This window comes from Tamandua tetradactyla, chromosome 23, assembly GCF_023851605.1.
Source record: "Tamandua tetradactyla isolate mTamTet1 chromosome 23, mTamTet1.pri, whole genome shotgun sequence".
NCBI classification, from domain to species: domain Eukaryota; kingdom Metazoa; phylum Chordata; class Mammalia; order Pilosa; family Myrmecophagidae; genus Tamandua; species Tamandua tetradactyla.
The window spans coordinates 1,602,287-1,618,445 of record NC_135349.1 but is presented as its reverse complement, the minus strand read 5'-3'; the positions used below and the strand labels follow the sequence as shown (position 1 = coordinate 1,618,445).

Below are 16,159 nucleotides of genomic sequence, written 5' to 3'. Positions count from 1 at the left end.
TATGATTAGTTGTTTTTTGCTGGTGTCTAGGCAGTTAATTACCTTAATTAATTTATTCCGGCGATTGTTTTGGCTTTTTTTACCTAGGATTTTCTTGCTGGATGACTTTGCTGTCTATCTGTTCTTTGACCTTCAGTTCAACTTTTTCTGGACCTCTAGCTTAGGTTTTGTTTAACAGATCAGGATTTTTCAGTTCTTGTTTTCTTGTTTCTTGCCCTGCCTGTATGATGCCTTTTTTCCCTCCTTTCCGAGGGTCTACTTAGGTATTAAAGACTCCAGCCAGATTTTCCCAGACCAAACTGGCCTCCTCTCAGAAGGAGTCACCTGGTTCAATTTTCCCTGAGGGTGAGACCCAGCAGATTAAAAGCTTTCCAGTGAAGCCTCCTGGCTCTTCATGTTTCCTATCCTGCCCAGTCCCTGGTACTTGTCTGCCTGTGGTTCCCACCAGTATGAGGTGATATGGTACCTGTAACTTCAGCAGACTCTCCCTGCTGGGGTGTGGTTGAAATAGAGGAGAGGTTGTAGGCCGGCTTTAATCGTTTCACTTTTCCAGACCCTGGGGTCTGAACTCCTTGAGGGAGGGAATCCACCTGAGCTGGGCCCCACTCCTCTCCTGGGGAAGGCACAGGCTCCAGACAGACACTCAAAAACGCTTATTTCTGCCTATGCCTGGGGCATTTGCAGCCCGAGAAGACTGGCAGTTATATTCAAAGAGCAGTCAAGCCATAGAAACAGCCACAAAAACGAAAGAGAAAAGTCCTTTTCAGAGCAGGACCCCTGTTCCTTGGGTTTGCCAATCAAGAGCTTAAGTTGGTACGTTGCTCTGTGTATCTCCAGGTCCTATGCTCCCTCTCCTTTGCTTCGGGACCCAGACCTATTCAAATCTAAAAAATCCTGTTTTTTTTTTTCCTTTTTTCAGCAGCCCTGCCACCTGTGCGCCTGGGCAAAAACCATCCACCTTCACTTTGACTCGAGGTTCAGCTGAGCTGGGGGCCTATTTTGAGTAGTCAGAATTTGTTAATTAATTCCTCAGTTGGAGCTTGGTTGTGCTCAACCCCTTGTTGTTAGTAAAGTCTCTTTCCTTTCCCCTCTGGGAAGCAGCCTGTGGAGAGGGACGCCGACCATAGTACCTTGGGGTACTCACGGTTCTGGGGGGCTCGCAGCCAGTCCAGCTGGTCCAGACTTGGGTATGCTGTGTGTCCGGTCACTGATCTGGCCCCAGCAGTTGTTCTGTACTGTTCCTGGCTATTTATTAGCTGCTCTGGAGGACGAACTAAACCCCACACCTCACTAAGCCACCATCTTGGCCCCCCTTCTGCACTTGCATTCTTAAAATATTCCATACATGGTGTACAATCAGTGGCTCATGATATCATCACATAGTTGCATGTGCATCACCATGATCATTTTTTAGAACATTTGCATCACTGCAGGAAAAGAAAAAAGGAAAAAACTCATATATACCCTTTCCCTTACCCTTCTCTCCATTGACCACTTGTATTTCCATCTACCCAACAAGTATTTTTTTAATTTTAACATTTACCCCCCCTGTTATTTATTTATTTTTAATCCACATGCTTTACTCATCTGTCCATACTGCAGATAAAAGCATCAGACACAAAGTTTTCATAATCACACAGTCACATTGCGAAAGCTACATCATTATAGAATCATCTTCAAGAAACATGGCTGCTGGAACACAGCTCTACAGTTTCAGGCACTTCCCTCTAGCTAATACACTTTAAACTGAAAAGGAGATATCTATGCAATGCATAAGAATAACCTCCATGATAACTTCTAGACTCTATTTGAAATCTCTCGACTCTGTTTGAAATCTTATTTTTTTCAAAATACAGCTGAGACACTTTATTTTGTCTCATTTCTCTCTTCCCCCTTCCAGTCAAGAAGCTTTTCTCAGTCCCTTGATGTTGAGTCCCAGCTCATTCTAGAATTTCTGTCCCACGTCGCCAGGAAGGTTTATACCCCTGGAAGTCATGTCCCACGTAGAGAGGGGAAGGGCAGTGAGTTTGCTTGCCATGTTGGCTGAGAGAGTCCACATCTGAGCATCAAAAGAGGTTCTCTGGGGGTGACTCTTAGGCCTTATTTTAAGTAGGCTTAGCCTGTCCTTTGCAGAGATAAGTTTCATATGAAGAAACTCCAAAATTGAGAGCTTGGCCTATTGCTTTGGTTGTCCCCGTTGCTTGTGAGAATATCAGGAATATTCCACATGGGCTTGTTGAATTTACCTCCTTTTTCACCATTCCCCCGAGGGGACTTTGCAAATACTTCTTTATTCACTGTCCAAATCACTCTGGGACTTATTGGGGCATCACATTAACCTGGAGAAGCCAACAAAATCTTGTGTCCTTTTCAAGGTTCCATGTACTAATGGTGTTCAATTAAACTGTAAGCGCTCCCTCTTTGACAGAGAAATAGAGATTCTGTAGACACATACCATCACTGACCCACTACTTGACTGAATTTACATTTTCCCTGTAATTCACCCATCTTTTCACTTGTTAGAGGGGCTGCAGACATTAATTCTGTCCCTAGTAAATTTGCTCTCTTCATGTTGTGTTATCTTAAAATAGACAGGCAGGCCACCTGTACATGCCTGTATGTTAAAAAGGTGTTTGGAGAGGGTCACTGTGTTGGGCAGTGTCCTGGAGATCTTCATTAACCTTAAGAGTGACAAGAGTACTCAGGAAAAGGTCTCTTGAACTTCATCCTGATGAAGGCCCAGTGAGCTAGGACCTGTTGAAGGTCCAGTGAGTAGTTCTCAGTGTTTGCCAGAGGTCCTGAATGTGGGGGTTCTGCACGTTAGATGTTATTTTCCTCAAGACCACATGGCCAAAGCTGAGCCTGGGGTTTGAACTTAAACCTGCTGACTCCAAAGCATATGTACAGTCTTCTCTTGTTCCTTCCTCTTTTTCCACTAGTTAGCACTTTTTTTTTTTTTACAGTGGGTAGGTAAATACCTAATACTAGCACTATAGTAATTATTAATGTTGCACTGCATTGCCCATGTAACTGATGAAAGGTGGAAATACTAGCTTGCGTGAATCTTGTTCTCAGTGAATTCATGCTGGTAACAAACAGTTGCCACATTGCTTTCTAATTGGACACATATATCCTTTGAGCAATATGTTCTGTAATAGTGCCTGGAATTCATAATAATAATAATTTCAATAGTATCTTCCATTTATTGACCACTGGTTTTTTGCCAGGCATTGTGCTAAATCCTGTACAGTATCCTCATGGCAGCCCATGGGGTGGGCACAACCCCTCTCCCCATTGTCTCTGGGAGGAAATGGAGGTTTGCAGAGCTTAATGATCTGTCAGAAGTCATGTGGCTGGGAGTGGATGGAGTTAGGATTTGTGTGACTTCAGAATCTAAGATGCCAACACTCCTTACCTGCATCCGCTGTCTGGTGCCTTTTCTCTTTTCTGTAATTCCTGTCTGTGGGCCGAAGCGATGCTTTAGTTGGGTTCTTATGGAGAGTTCTTGGTAGCCACGCTTGTGAAGGCAGTTCAGTGGTGCCACACTGGGTTGCCTCGTGCTCCATGTCCTTTCTCTGAAATATTCTCATGGATTCTTGCTGCACATTGAGTGCGCATGATGAGAGGTTATTAATATTTTTAAAATTGGAACGTGTTATATGTAGAAAAGAGTGTGTTTAATGAATGTGTATAGTTTAAAGAATATCATAAAACAAACATTGTTCCACCGTCTCTTAAGATAAGTCAAAGAAGTGTTTCTTTGAAAATGCATGACTCGCCCCAATTCTAGCCCATTACCCACCCACACCTCCACCTGAAACCCAGATTCCGTGTTCCATGCCACCCCCAGCCCTCCATGAGTGGGCATGCCCTGCTTGGGGTGGGGGGGAGGGTTGGTCCACCCCAAGTGTTCCTCCTTCGGCCGTTTGCTCATGCTGTGATAATTACATAATTTAATTAAATAGCATGGAAGCTGATGAAGAATTAATGTGTCAAGAAAGCAGTGTTTCTGTGAAAGTTGAATGCTTTTGAAAGTCTCAAAGGCAAATTGCTAAAAAATTGCTGTAGAATAAAGCAAATTGGTTGTAAAATATTAGGAAAAACTGCTGTAAAATCCAGAAGAATTGCAGAGTCTGCTTTAAAGAAACAAAACTTGAATCCTGGATTGTGGGTTGTGGATGGGGTTTATGCAGAATATGCAAGATGGAACTCCAGGAACTAGATCTATGCTCGGAGGAAATAGTTGACAGCTTGGGGAATAATTACATATTTTTAATGTTTTGAGTTAAAATGTTTGATGTCTATATCATTTGCTTCCTCACTTTAACCAACTTTTGGGATCAATTATCAGTCTTGATTATTTTACAAAAGAAGCTGTTTACCAATATATTTTTGCTCCATTTCTCATGCAAATTATTTGTATTCTTGTATGTAGTTTATACATCATGTAGGGAATTATATGTGATTATTTTACTATAAATGGTTATAGGTAGATTTTTTATGCATTAGTCATTATAGGGATAATTTTTTTCAAAATTTTTGTGTAATACCTGATTATATAACACTTGATTCTGTAGTTAAGATTATAATTCTAAGCTTAAAAAATGTTTTTTGAATAGGTATCATATTTCTTTGGTACAAATATGTAAAAATTTTAAGAGGTGTTAAGTCTCTTATCCATAGCTTATCCTATCTAACCAGACACCTATGTTGTTATTTTCTTGTTTTTCCTTTTTAAATGCACATGCAAACCAGTATGTTTTTTAAATGCATGTAGAAGTACAGGTATATATATATTTCTCTCTTTTCTTTATGCAAATGATGGCATGGTATCCTAACTTTTTTTCATTTTGTGCTTGTATTTTGGAGATCTTTTCATATTAATATATGAAAAACATTTACCCCCATTTCTCTTTATTTTAAACTGTTGTATAGGATTCCATTGAATGGGTATACCATAATTTATTTAACCACTACTACTAAACTTTTAATCTAGTGTTCTGAGTTCAGATTTTGGTAGAATTTAGTTCGGTGGCTATTGTTCTGAAAAGGTGCTAAGATTATTTTTGTTCAGTCTAGAAATATTTACTGAAAGCCCACTGTTGTGCCAGGCACTGTTCTAGGTTCCCAGCCAGTGAAAAACCCCATACAAAATGAAAATCCTCTCTTGCCTTTACAGAGCTTACCTGCTGGCTGGGGAGATGGTGCAGTTTCATGCAGGGTGTGGGGGCTGAGGGGCTGGGGAGGACATGGATTACAGCCTTAGGTAGAGCGGTCAGGGCACGCCTCGCCGAGAGCTGGGTGTCTGCGGAGCTGAGACCTGAGAGGATGAGGGTGTGAGCACACAGAGATCCGGGGGAAGAGGGTTCGAGGTGGTGGTGTGCAGGTGTGCAGCCCCTGGGCAGGGGGCTGGCTGCAGTCGGGTTTCAGAGGACAGTAGGAGGCGGCAGAGGCTTGCTCGTCCCCAGGCTGTGGTAGTGGCTTCCCTTGGTTGGGAGGGAAGTGGGTGCATGGAGGGGGAAATCTGGGTGGCAGGCGGTGGCAGAGGCCCACTGCATTTGCATTTATTTTAAGGGCAGATCTGGCAGGATTTGCCAATCGATTAGAAGTCAGGTGTGAAGAAAGGTTTAAGGATTAAAGTTTTGGGCCTAGGCAATTGGAGGGAACAAACGAGCTTCTATTTCCTGCAGTGGAGAAGATTTGGGAAGCACAGGTTTTGGAGAAGGATGAGGGATTTAGTTTTGGGCACGTTGAGTTACAGATGCTTCTTGGAGACCTAAGAGGAGATGTTGAGCAGGCAGGTAAGAAGAATCTGGATTCAGAGTCTGAAGCGTGGTTGGTGTGAGTTTAAGGCCGTCTGACCTCATGGCTCTGAATCCGGCTGGGGGAGAGAACGTGGGTGGAGAAGGACGAGGTGGTGGTCTGGGGCGTGGGGACCTGGGGGAGAGAACGTGGGTGGAGAAGGACGAGGTGGTGGTCTGGGGCGTGGGGACCTGGGGGAGAGAACGTGGGTGGAGAAGGACGAGGTGGTGGTCTGGGGCGTGGGGACCTGGGGGAGAGAACGTGGGTGGAGAAGGACGAGGTGGTGGTCTGGGGCGTGGGGACCTGGGGGAGAGAACGTGGGTGGAGAAGGACGAGGTGGTGGTCTGGGGCGTGGGGACCTGGGGGAGAGAACGTGGGTAGCAAAGGAAGAGGTGGTGGTCTGGAGCATGGGGACCTGGCACTGTCCAGTGCCAAGAGGCCTTTCTGGGAAGCGAGGGGGATTGTGAAGAGACAGGGTGTCCAGGAAGATAAGCGAGCAGAGTCTTAGAAGGAGGAGGGAACAGTCGTTTATGCCAGAGGCTGCAGAGCGTCCAGCAGGAAGGCTGGGACTTGCTGGCTGGAGGTGGCAGTGTGGATGTCCAGGGTGAGCTTGACAAGTGTCTCTGTGGAGAGGTCAGCAGCTGACCTGAGGGAGGATTTCCAAAGGAAGGAAACGCATGTGGAGACTGAGTCTAGGCAGCTTTGTCGGAGTAGTTTGCATAAAGGGGGTCAGGGAAACAAGGCAGGGTCCCAGGGGGTGGAAAGAGGCTGCCCTTTGGAGGCATTTCCCGCGTGGTAACTAGTGGAAGCCCGTCGTAAGTGTGAATGTGTTTCTCGGCAGCGCATCTGAGAAGCACAGGCCTGGGTGCCCTTCTGTGCTCCCGTCAGGCAGGCAGTGCGGGAGGAGAAAGCCTGGGTTTCCCTGGTGGTGTAGAGGGCCCGTGGCCAGGGTTTGCTGGGTTGTTGAGGCCCACTCCTCTCCGTGGTAGTGCCTGGCAGAGGCGGCCTGGCCCTGGCGTCAAGGTGGGTTCACTTCAGGTGGTAAGATGGAATGGACGGTCTTGTCTGGTCCCCTGGAGGTTGTGTCCTGTGGTCCCAGGGCCCTCCCAGGGCTTCCTTTCTGCAGCAAGTCCAACTCCAGGCCACGTGGTGCAGCGGCCTTCTGGAAGGCTCCACATCAGAGCCTGGCCTAGGTCTGGGCGGCTGCAGCATGGACTAATTACTCCCATACCTGGTGAGTCCCAAGTCCATCCTTAGTCACGCGCACCCTCCCGTAACTGCCAGGCCTCAGGGGCAGCCTGGGGCACGCGGCACTTTGCAGTTCTGAATGCATCACCAAGCTTTGCTGTCTGTTGCTTTCTTTTCCGGTTTCTGAGTGCCTTGCCCCCTTTGTTCCGAACAGCCCCTGCAGAAGGCACCAGCTCCCCCGGGCCGGACCCCCCTTCTGTGGAGCTCTGCGGCGGAGTGTCACCCTCAGGCTGCGGGCTGTGGTCTAGGCCCCAGGGCCTCTGCTACTTGGAGAAAATAGTATCCTGGAAGAGAGCTCGAGGTTTCCTGTTGGCTGATGAGTCTTCTGGGTGTTTCTGTTTCATTCATTTGAAGATTGAAGTCCCCTGGGCCTCATGTTTTTCAGACTCTTTGGAACTGGCTCTTTGGGCTCCAGCATCAGCCCTGGCATCTGCTTTCAGGAAGCTCAGAATAGCTGCTGCTGGGGATGGAACTTCAGCCTCAAAAATAAATCTGGGGTTTGACTCCCCACAAGCCCTTTTCCATACTGCCTGCAGCTGACTTGGAGTCAAAATTCAGCTGCAGATGGAACCAAAAAGCTTCCCCCCCGCCCCTTTAAAACCTACCAGTCAGAGTTAAAAGGCTTCTCGGCTGAAACCAGGGTTTTCAGCAGCAGCTGTCACAGCATGGGCTGCGGTTGAAACTTGCTTTCCTGTCATCCCTGGGGTACGGTACCCTGAGGCCCTCGAGGCCTTCCACTTCTGAGCGCGGCAGGGATGCGGCCGAGGGGCACTCTGTTAGCTGCAGGCTCCGTGGTCCCGGGTGCAGGCATGCGCAGTCCCCAGGTGAGCACCTGAGGAGCTGGACCACCTGGCAGGGCGGGGGCTTCTGGAAAATCCAGGCTCTTCTAACCTGCGAGGGGTGTGGGCCTGGGGTCTTTGAAGTGGCCTGTGGGGACAGCCTCAAACCTGCAGCTGGGCTTCAAACCCAACAGCTCTGAGAGATTTGCCAAGACCCTTCCCACCGTTCTCATTTGAAACTCTTGACAACCGTCTGCTGCTCTTGCGTCCTGATGCCCAAATTCCAGAGCTTTCCACGGCCCCTCCTCCCACCCCGGCACCGTGTTCCCTCTGGGCGTGAGCGGGCCTCCTGCTGCCCTCGGCGGTCTCGGCGGGCACCTACCAGCATTTCACAGGCTGCACGTGCTGGGTGCAATTTTCCTCGGGTTGATCTTTCTTTGTTGCTCTTTATACATATACATGTACTATATAAATCCTCGTTGGAAGAGGTTCACATGATGCCCCTGAAGCTCACTAAGGTCACATCACTGCTCAGTCCTGACCCAGAGGTATCTGTTTGGGATGGGTCTTCCCATATTTTTTTCTGTAAATGGATGTAAATACATTTTACGATTTTCTTTGTACCTAGACATGCATTGTATGTGTGTATTGGGTACATAAATAGAGCCAGCTGTCCTACTGCCTTTCTCTGAGGCCCTGGACACTTGGCCCACCAGCTCTCCTGCAGAGTGGGCTCTGTTGTGGCTCGGGACTGGCCAAGGCCCGAGCGTGGGGCCCCTGGTCCCTGAGGGCTTCTGACTGAGTGAATACATGGTCTTTCCTTGTCACCTGTTTGCAGCTGCGCATCAGCATCTCCCTGACCCTCTGCCTGGGCGTCCACACACAGCTCCGTTTCTCAGGCTCTGAAAGGTGACCAGGGGAGTGCACGTGTGCATGAGAGTTGTGCTCTGTGGAGGGTGTTCTCCCCTCTCGTCCTTGTGATTGAGCCACAGTCCGTGTGTGCAGGAGGGGCTGTGTGTGGGGAAGCGGCTGTGCTGCCGGGTGGACATGCACCCGTTCCCCTCCCTCGTGGCTCTCATCCTCAGCCAGCAGGCAGGGCGTTGTGTTCTGCAGGGGCTTTGTGTTGTCCCTCTCACGTCCCTGCCCGCTAACCCCAGCCCTGGGCAGGCTGTCAACTTCCAGTCCCCGGGGGCCCATGAATGGCTTTCCGACCACTTGCTCACCTGTGTGAGGAGGAACGAGGCTGACCTTTGGCTGCAGGGCCGAAACGGGATCCCTTTGGTGGCCCCCCAGATGGACTGTTGGGGACTGTTTGGGAATGGCTTGCAGCACCCGTCCACCTGCAGGACTGGTCCCGGTGGCTCACAGCTTCCACAGCTAGGAAATACTAAGAAAATCCTGTTGAAAAAGCATCCCAATAAGAAAATGATAAGAACTCTGAAAATGAAGAAATATGAGGAATCCTGCAACTGTGGCACAACTATTGCTTGTTTTGGGACGTTTTCTTCCAGTTCTTACCTCCACACATATGTTTGCAGTCTAGTTGCATACAACCTTTTTCTGATTTTACTTTTTCCTGTTTGCCTTGTATTTTAAATGTTTTTCCTTGTCACTTATCCTTTCCATTTTAAGGGCATGCATACATGATGTGCTTTAGAAGTCCCATCCCCAGTTGTTGGGTTCTGGAGCCACACTACAGGGTGGCTTCTGCTCCCACCCCTGGTGGCCCGAGGCTGGGGGAGTCGCATGGGCGGGGGGCTTGGGATAGGGTGCCTGTGGCTGGCCTGCACTGGTGACTATCGTTGTGACTTTGCCAGTGATAGATAATGCATCTGCGGACATGCAGGCGTGACCCAGAGGCATGCTGTGGACTGCCCCTCCACGCAGCCTTGTCGTCGTGGTGCTGCTGCTATTACTAGGGACCGTTTTTGAAAGATGTGCGATTTTTTTTTTAACAATCTTAAACTTTATTTATGTAGTCTGTTTTTTAAAACTTTTTTTATTAATTAAAATTAAAACATTAAGATATCATTCCATTCTACATATACAATCAGTAATTTTTTTTTATTAATTAAACAAAAAAGAAATTAACAACATTTAGAAATCATTCCATTCTACATATGCAATCAGTAATTCTTAACATCATCACATATATGCATGATCATCATTTCTTAGTACATTTGCATCGATTTAGGAAAAGAAATAGCGAAACAACAGAAAAAGATATAGAATGTTAATATAGAGAAAAAAATAAAAATAATAGTAATAGTAAAAAAAAAGAAAAGGAAAAAGAAAAAAAAAGACATAAAGAAACAAACAAAAAAAACCTATAGCTCAGATGCAGCTTCATTCAGTGTTTTAACATGATTACTTTACAATTAGGTATTATTGTGCTGTCCATTTTTGAGTTTTTGTATCTAGTCCTGTTGCACAGTCTGTATCCCTTCAGCTCCAATTACCCATTATCTTACCCTGTTTCTAATTCCTGCTGGTCTCTGTTACCAATGACATATTCCTAGTTTATTCTCTAATGTCGGTTCACATCAGTGGGACCATACAGTATTTGTCCTTTAGTTTTTGGCTAGTCTCACTCAGCATAATGTTCTCTAGGTCCATCCATGTTATTACATGCTTCATAAGTTTATTCTGTCTTAAAGCTGCATAATATTCCATCGTATGTATATACCACAGTTTGTTTAGCCACTCGTCTGTTGATGGAGATTTTGGCTGTTTCCATCTCTTTGCAATTGTAAATAATGCTGCTATAAACATTGGTGTGCAAATGTCCGTTTGTGTCTTTACCCTTAAGTCCTTTGAAGAGATTCCGAGCAATGGTATTGCTGGGTCGTATGGCAATTCTATATTCAGCTTTTTGAGGAACCGCCAAACTGCCTTCCAGAGTGGTTGCATCATTTGACTTTCCCACCAACAGTGGATAAGTGTGCCTCTTTCTCCGCATCCTTTCCAGCACTTGTCATTTTCTGTTTTGTTGATAATGGCCATCCTGGTGGGTGTGAGATGATATCTCATTGTGGTTTTGATTTGCATTTCTCTAATGGCCAGGGACATTGAGCATCTCTTCATGTGTCTTTTGGCCATTTGTATTTCCTCTTCTGAGAGGTGTCTGCTCAAGTCTTTTTCCCATTTTGTAATTGGGTTGGCTGTTTTTTTGTTGTTGAGTTGAACAATCTCTTTATAAATTCTGGATACTAGACCTTTATCTGATGTGTTGTTTCCAAATATTGTCTCCCATTGTGTAGGCTGTCTTTCTACTTTCTTGATGAAGTTCTTTGATGCACAAAAGTGTTTAATTTTGAGGAGCTCCCATTTATTTATTTCTTTCCTCAGTACTCTTGCTTTAGGTTTAAGGTCCGTAAAACCGCCTCCAATTGTAAGTTTCATAAGATATCCCCCTACATTTTCCTCTAACTGTTTTATGGTCTTAGACCTAATGTTTAGATCTTTGATCCATTTTGAGTTAACTTTTGTATAGGGTGTGAGATACGGGTCCTCTTTCATTCTTTTGCATATGGATATCCAGTTCTTTAGGCACCATTTATTGAAGAGACTGTTCTGTCCCAGGTGAGTTGACTTGACTGCCTTATCAAAGATCAAATGTCCATAGATGAGAGGGTCTATATCTGAACACTCTATTCGATTCCATTGGTCGATATATCTATCTTTATGCCAATACCATACTGTTTTGACCACTGTGGCTTCATAATATACCTTAAAGTCAGGCAGCATGAGACCTCCAGCTTCGTTTTTTTCCTCAAGATACTTTTAGCAATTTGGGGCACCCTGCCCTTCCAGATAAATTTGCTTATTGGTTTTTCTATTTCTGAAAAATAAGTTGTTGGGATTTTGATTGGTATTGCATTGAATCTGTAAATCATTTTAGGTAGGATTGACATCTTAACTATATTTAGTCTTCCAGTCCATGAACACGGTATGCCCTTCCATCTATTTAGGTCTTCTGTGATTTCTTTTAACAGTTTTTTGTAGTTTTCTTTGTATAGGTTTTTTGTCTCTTTAGTTAAATTTATTCCTAGGTATTTTATTCTTTTAGTTGCAATTGTAAATGGGATTCGTTTCTTGATTTCCCCCTCAGCTTGTTCATTACTAGTGTATAGAAATGCTACAGATTTTTGAATGTTGATCTTGTAACCTGCTACTTTGCTGTACTCATTTATTAGCTCTAGTAGTTTTGTTGTGGATTTTTCCGGGTTTTCGACATATAGTATCATATCGTCTGCAAACATGATAGTTTTACTTCTTCCTTTCCAATTTTGATGCCTTGTATTTCTTTTTCTTGTCTAATTGCTCTGGCTAGAACCTCCAACACGATGTTGAATAATAGTGGTGATAATGGACATCCTTGTCTTGTTCCTGATCTTAGGGGGAATGTTTTCAATTTTTCCCCATTGAAGATGATATTAGCTGTGGGTTTTTCGTATATTCCCTCTCTCATTTTAAGGAAGTTCCCTTGTATTCCTATCTTTTGAAGTGTTTTCAACAGGAAAGGATGTTGAATCTTGTCAGATGCCTTCTCTGCATCAATTGAGATGATCATGTGATTTTTTCTTCTTTTATTTGTTGATGTGGTGTATTACATTAATTGATTTTCTTATGTTGAACCATCCTTGCATACCTGGGATGAATCCTACTTGGTCATGATGTATAATTCTTTTAATGTGTTGTTGGATATGATTTGCTAGAATTTTGTTGAGGATTTTTGCATCTATATTCATTAGAGAGATTGACCTGTAGTTTTCTTTTTTTGTAATATCTTTGCCTGGTTTTGGTATGAGGGTGATGTTGGCTTCATAGAATGAATTAGGTAGCTTTCCCTCCGCTTCAATTTTTTTGAAGAGTTTGAGGAGAGTTGGTACTAATTCTTTCTGGAATGTTTGATAGAATTCACATGTGAAGCCATCTGGTCCTGGACTTTTCTTTTTAGGAAGCTTTTGCATGACTGATTCAATTTCTTTACTTGTGATTGGTTTGTTGAGGTCACCTATTTCATCTTGAGTCAAAGTTGGTTGTTCATGGCTTTCTAGGAAGTTGTCCATTTCATCTACATTGTTGTATTTATTGGCATAAAGTTGTTCATAGTATCCTGTTATTACCTCCTTTATTTCTGTGGGGTCAGTGGTTATGTCTCCTCTTCCATCTCTGATCATATTTATTTGCATCCCTTCTCTTCCTCTTTTTGTCAATCTTGCTAAGGGCCCATCAGTCTTATTGATTTTCTCATAGAACCAACTTCTGGTTTTATTGATTTTCTCAATTGTTTTCATGTTCTCAATTTCATTTATTTCTGCTCTAATCTTTGTTATTTCTTTCCTTTTGCTTGCTTTGGGGTTAGTTTGCTGTTCTTTCTCCAGTTCTTCCAAGTGGACAGTTAATTCCTGCATTTTTGCCTTTTCTTCTTTTCTGATATAGGCATTTAGGGCAATAAATTTCCCTCTTAGCACTGCCTTTGCTGCGTCCCATAGGTTTTGATATGTTGTGTTTTCGTTTTCATTCGCCTCGAGGTATTTACTAATTTCTCTTGCAACTTGTTCTTTGACCCACTTGTTTTTTAAGAGTGTGTTGTTGAGCCTCCACGTATTTGTGAATTTTCTGGCACTCCGTCTATTATTGATTTCCAACTTCATTCCTTTATGATCCGAGAAAGTGTTGTGTATGATTTCAATCTGTTTAAATTTGTTAAGATTTGCTTTGTGACCCAGCATTTGGTCTATCTTTGAGAATAATCCATGAGCACTTGAGAAAAAGGTGTATCCTGCTGTTGTGGGATATAATGTCCTATAAATGTCTGTTAAGTCTAGCTCATTTATAGTAATATTCAGATTCTCTATTTCTTTATTGATCCTCTGTCTAGATGTTCTGTCCATTGATGAGAGTGGGGAATTGAAGTCTCCAACTATTATGGTATTTGTGTCTATTTCCCTTTTCAGTGTTGGCAGTGTATTCCTCACGTATTTTGGGGCATTCTGGTTCGGTGCGTAAATATTTATGATTGTTATGTCTTCTTGTTTAATTGTTCCTTTTATTAGTAGATAGTGTCCTTCTTTGTCTCTTTTAACTGTTTTACATTTCAAGTCTAATTTGTTGGATATTAGTATAGCTACTCCTGCTCTTTTCTGGTTGTTATTTGCATGAAATATCTTTTCCCAACCTTTCACTTTCAACCTATGTTTATCTTTGGGTCTACGATGTGTTTCCTGTAGACAGCATATAGAAGGATCCTGTTTTTTAATCCATTTTTCCAGTCTATGTCTTTTGATTGGGGAATTCAGTCCATTCACATTTAGTGTTATTACTGTTTTTATAATATTTTCCTCTACCATTTTGCCTTTTGTATTATATATATCATATCTGACTTTCCTTCTTTCTACACTCTTCTCCATGCCTCTCTCTTCTGTCTTTTTGTATCTGACTCTAGTGCTCCCTTTAGTATTTCTTGCAGAGCTGATCTCTTGGTCACAAATTCTCTCAGTGACTTTTTGTCTGAGAATGTTTAATTTCTCCCTCATTTTTGAAGGACAATTTTTGCTGGATATAGAAGTCTTGGTTGGCAGTTTTTCTCTTTTAGTAATTTAAATATATCATCCCACTGTCTTCTAGCTTCCATGGTTTCTGCTCAGAAATCTACACATAGTCTTATTGGGTTTCCCTTGTATGTGATAGATTGTTTTTCTCTTGCTGCTTTCAAGATCCTCTGTTTCTCTTTGACCTCTGACATTCTAACTAGTGAGTGTCTTGGAGAACGCCTATTTGGGTCTAATCTCTTTGGGGTGCACTGCACTTCTTGGATCTGTAATTTTAGGTCTTTCATAAGAGTTGGGAAATTTTCAGTGATAATTTCTTCCGTTAGTTTTTCTCCTCCTTTTCCCTTCTCTTCTCCTTCTGCGACACCCACAACACGTATATTTGTGCGCTTCATATTGTCATTCAGTTCCCTGATCCCCTGTTCAAATTTTTCCATTCTTTTCCTGTTAGTTTCTGTTTCTTTTTGGAATTCAGATGTTCCATCTTCCAAATCACTAATTCTATCTTCTGTCTCTTTAAATCTACCATTGTAGGCATCCATTGTTTTTTCCAGCTTTTCTACTTTGTCCTTCACTCCCGTAAGTTCTGTGATTTGTTTTTTCAGATTTTCTATTTCTTCTTTTTGTTCAGCCCATGTCTTCTTCATGTCCTCCCTCCATTTATTGATTTGGTTTTTGAAGAGGTTTTCCATTTCTGTTCGTATATTCAGCATTAGTTGTCTCATCTCCTGTATCTCATTTGAACTATTGGTTTGTTACTTTTACTGGGCCATATTTTCAATTTTCTGAGTGTGATCCGTTATCTTCTGCTGGCGTCTGGGCATTTAATCAGATTTCCCTGGTTGTGAGACCCAGCAGGTTGAAAGATTTTTCTGTGAAATCTCTTGGCTCTGTTTTTCTTATCCTGCCCAGTAGGTGGTGCTCGTGGTGCTCATCTGTCTGTGTGTCCCACCAGTAAAAGATGCTGTGGCCCCTTTAACTTTGGAAAACTCTCGCTGTGGGGGGGGGGGTCGCCAGCCGAAGCGGCTTGGGGGAGTGCCAATCTGAATCTCCCAGCCGGCCTGGGGATCTGCGCGCGGGGAGGTTCCCCAGCCTCCGCGGCTTGGGGGGGCGCCTGTCCAAATTTCCCAGCGGCCAGGAACGCCAAGCATGGTGGGGGGGTGCCGGCCTCCGCGGCTTGGGGGAGTGCCTGTCCAAATTTTCCAGCCGGCCCGGGGTGCCAAGCGTGGCGGGGGGGCACCAGGCGCCGCAGCTTGGGGGAGTGTCTATCCACTGTTCCCAGTCGGACTGGGAAGCCACGTGTTTGGAAGGAACCCCTGTCACTGTTCTCTGAGGCTTGGGGATCTCCAATCCAATTCTCCCAGCTGGTCCGGGGGGCCGCACGTGGTGGGGGGGGGCGCCAACCGCCGCAGCTTGATGGGATCGCCTGTCCAATTCTCCCAGCCAGCCCGGGAAGGAGGGAGGGAGGGACTCCGGCCGCCTACCGCCCCGGCCCGGGGAAGCCCGCACCGCTCGGCGATCTCACTGGAGCGGGTTCTCCCAGACAGTCAGCTGTTCCAGAATGGGGTATGCTGTCTTCTTGGTCTCTCTCGTGGCTCCAGGAGCTGTTCTGTATCATTTCTACTTCCCTGGAAGCTGTTCTGGAGGAGGAACTAAGACCCGCGCATCTTACTAATCCTCCATCTTCTCTGAAAGTCCCCCAATCAGTAATTCTTAATATCATCACATAGTTGCATATTCATCATTTCTTAGAATATTTGCATCGATTTCGAA

General features: G+C 44.5%; 1 protein-coding gene across 4 annotated transcripts in view; it reads left to right on the top strand.

Annotated features, from left to right (window-relative positions):
• LOC143666875 (mitotic spindle assembly checkpoint protein MAD1-like) overlaps positions 1–16,159 on the top strand; it is a 90,090-nt gene that overhangs the window by 46,689 nt on the left and 27,242 nt on the right. Inside the window, exon 10 of one of the 4 annotated variants that reach the window (XM_077140434.1) lies at positions 7,205–7,800. The exons of the other annotated variants lie outside the window; for them this stretch is intronic. Coding sequence (XP_076996549.1) covers positions 7,205–7,298 — 94 coding nt within the window. The 3' untranslated portion in view covers positions 7,299–7,800. Of the gene's footprint in view, positions 1–7,204; positions 7,801–16,159 lie in introns of those variants that run through there. 4 annotated transcript variants of the gene reach the window in all.